General features: G+C 47.3%; 1 protein-coding gene across 2 annotated transcripts; it reads left to right on the top strand.

The window, feature by feature from the left end:
- Nucleotides 1-762: 762 nt before the first annotated feature.
- LOC144701256 (uncharacterized) lies at nucleotides 763-2,268 on the top strand. 2 transcript variants are annotated; one of them, XM_078573016.1, is made up of 3 exons: nucleotides 763-1,009; nucleotides 1,177-1,408; nucleotides 1,857-2,268. In XM_078573016.1, the coding sequence occupies exons 1-3, from the start codon at nucleotides 806-808 to the stop codon at nucleotides 2,231-2,233; spliced, it is 813 nt and encodes a 270-aa protein (XP_078429142.1). In that variant the 5' UTR covers nucleotides 763-805; the 3' UTR covers nucleotides 2,234-2,268. The 2 variants fall into 2 exon arrangements, with proteins under 2 accessions (XP_078429142.1, XP_078429143.1); XM_078573017.1 differs by having other exon boundaries at nucleotides 764-1,009; nucleotides 1,180-1,408.
- The last annotated feature ends 873 nt before the right edge of the window (nucleotides 2,269-3,141 follow it).

The raw sequence follows: 3,141 nt of genomic DNA on the forward strand, positions 1-3,141 counted from the left end.
AGAGATGCAGGGCTTCCAGTCATTGTTTCATCTTGATAAGTATTCCGGATAACCCTTGGGAATTTCATATATTTTTCAGCCGCAATCAATTCTAAAGATCTAGGGAGAGAGATTCGATGGGATTAGAAACATTACGAAGAAAAACAGATACCCTTGCACCAAGACTTGTCGTGGAACTGTTAATTTATTAATTCATCTTGTTTATCGGAATATAAAATATTTTTGTTGGACCCTATCCTGTCGTATAAAACGGCCCCACCCTACAGTCCGCCGCCGGATTTCTGAAAAGAGTATCGTCCAGTTGTGACGATTGTGATATAATATCGATAAGACAGAGATGCGAGAATCTAACAAAGAGCGACCCAGCCCGCATGTATGGGCGGGGCCTAACCCTTAGGTTACAAATCCTTTTCTAGAGTCGTCCCGTTCATACAAGTGATAAAACATATATCAAACTTCAATTTTCAATCTTCTTTTTCACCGGATTAACAAAACCAGTGACCTTAATGATGCTCTTAGATTTAAAAACTTATCCACTAAACAGTGGATGTCTTGTTCCATATGTCGACATAATTACGGGAAAATGGAATCTAATTAGTAGCCGGACATCCTATCCGCATCCCTGACGTGGATCTCCTTGGGATTCATCCGAACAGCTACGACGCGGAACAGTCAAAGAACTCATCCAATGTTATGACGACACGTGGCATCACGGGGAAACCTCTCCAACGCAATTATTGACATGGGGCTATAAAACAACACGCCGGTGAGCAACTAAGCAAGGAGGAATTCTTCAGCGGCGGAGATGGTAGATGTTGTTCCTGCATCGCAAGGGGACGAGGCCGGCATCGGTCTAAAGAGGGTCGTCAGCTTCTCGGAATTGATTTTTGGGTTTTACGAGGTAGAAGACGAGCCGTGGGCGAGCTCAGAAGAAGATGATGAGGACGATCATGGCGGCAGAATAGCCGAAAACAAGGCCTTTTGGGAATCGCAGCATCACCTTCTCCAGGTGGGTCATCCTCTTTCTCACAACCTGGCTTCTCATTTTTACCTTCCTCCACGTTTCTTCCTCGTCTTTATAAGGTTAAAACAACAATACAAGGATAAAAATGTATGAATCTTTATTGACGTGTTGTAGAGATATCTACTTGAATGATCGTCTCTCTTCTTCCTTAGCAGACGGCGATGGCAAAGTGCAGCGCCCTCGAGTTGTGTCTCCGCCGAGAGACAGCGGCGGCGGTAGAGAACCTTCAAACCGAGTACCGCCTCTGCCACTGCCATAACCCCAAGCCCACGACAGAATGCCGGAGCTGCTTCCTTAACTTGGTCGCCGAAAGGCTCCGCCTCGTCGGCCACGACTGCGCTGTATGCGAATCCAAGTGGCGGGCCTCCGGTGATGTTCCCAAAGGTATCGGCTTTTTCCTTCTCCCCAAGACCCCAGATCGTAGTATCCTAAACAAAAAAGGAAACTAGGGTTGATCATTGTCTACAACTGGGCTGAACGCTGAGGCTTTACCTTTCTCTGATATCATAATAGAATTCAAGCGCCTACCCACCGCGCTGAAAGCTATAGACAATAGCGTTCCACAAACTTTTCCTTTCAAACTTTTCTCTGCAGGAATTCGTCGACAATGTTCCCCCGTCAACACAAGCCACTAAGGCTTAATGTGTTGGCCTAGGATTTTAACCCTCACACTGTACTTTAATATCATGTTTATAATTAAAGTGCCTACCTGGCAACCTCTGCGCTGAAAGCTATCGATTATAGCCAGGGGGCTACGTTTACTCTGAAATTCTGGGCCTGGTATTCTTTTCTGCAAGAACTGGGGGATCTTATGAAATCTTGCATCTTTCAGGGGAGCACGCATATATCGACGTGGTGGCAGCGGCTAAGGGGGGAAGGGGAGACCGAGAAAGAATTGTGATTGAACTGCGGTTTCGGCAAGAATTTGAAGTGGCGAGAGCTAGCGGAGGTTATCGGCGCCTGCTTAGTCAACTTCCCGAGGTGTTTGTGGGGAACTCGGAGCGTCTTCGGAGAGTGATCAAACTCGTTTGCGCGGCCGCCAAGCTCAGCATGAAGGAGAACAATCTCCACATGCCCCCATGGAGGAAGACCAAGTATATGCAGGCCAAGTGGCTCTCCCCCTTCGAGCGGTCTCCGTTCATAGCACAGATGAATTACTCTACGCAAATCATGTTATTGCACCAACCCACGCCCGTAGAGGTCGTCTGATAATCTTTGAGGCTAGAAAAAATTCTTTTTCTGAAGCTAAAAGTGGTAAAGAGAGGATGTGGATAGTCTACTCTAATTGTTGCCTCAGTTTCTGGACGAGGACTTTTCTCAAATGCCACCAAATGAGGGATTAATCTGATGATGGAAATATCATTTTCATCATTTTCATCTGGATAGATCCGATGATGGAAAGGGGATCTGACTCGGCTTGGAAATATCATTTTCCATATCTGGTTCTCTCATCTCCTTAAGGTATAAAGTTAAGCAATACCACCAAAAGTTAAAAGACGAAAGTTTATAGACGCATCAATATAAATAAGGACCGCTAACATGAGGTCTAAGATGAAACCATACTTATGGATCGCGAGATCTGTGACAAAAATTCACGACCAATGGCAATCAATAACTGTCATGCGCATTGCGCACTCTACGTATAGCTTGAAAGTCAGTTTCGGCAAACAATCAAAAAAGAATCCTTTCAACCTCTATCTAAAGATCTTTCTCTCCCGCTCTCCTTCTCTCCCTCTCTCCCTCGCTCTCCCTCTCTTCGTCTCTTCCTCTCTCCCTCTCTCCCTCTCCCTCCCTCCCTCTCTCCCTCTCTTCCTCTCTCCCTCTCCCGTTCTCCCTCTCCCGCTGTCTCTCCCGCTGTCCCTCTCTCTTCCTCCCTCTCTCCCGTTCTCCTTCTCCCGCTGTCCATCTCTCTCCCTCTCTTCCTCTCTCCCTCTCTCCCTCTCTCCCGCTTTCCCTCTCTCGCTCTCTCTCTCTCTATTTCTCTTCTCCCCCCTCCTCACTCCCTTCGTCCCTCTATCTCTCTCCCGCTCTCCCTCTCTCCCTCTCTCCCTCCCTCCCTCTCTCTCTCCCTCTCTCTCTCTCTCTCCGCTCTCCCTCTCTCCCTCTCTCTCTCTCTC

This window comes from Wolffia australiana, chromosome 3 (genome assembly GCF_029677425.1).
Source record: "Wolffia australiana isolate 7733 chromosome 3, ASM2967742v1".
Lineage (NCBI taxonomy): Eukaryota > Viridiplantae > Streptophyta > Magnoliopsida > Alismatales > Araceae > Wolffia > Wolffia australiana.

Excerpts from the sequence above, each read along its gene's own strand:
- LOC144701256 (XM_078573016.1), top strand. The coding sequence starts at position 806 with ATGGTAGATGTTGTTCCTGCATCGCAAGGGGACGAGGCCGGCATCGGT. Across the intron at positions 1,010-1,176 it reads CGCAGCATCACCTTCTCCAG|CAGACGGCGATGGCAAAGTG; the intron begins GTGGGTCATCCT and ends CTTCTTCCTTAG. Across the intron at positions 1,409-1,856 it reads CTCCGGTGATGTTCCCAAAG|GGGAGCACGCATATATCGAC; the intron begins GTATCGGCTTTT and ends TGCATCTTTCAG.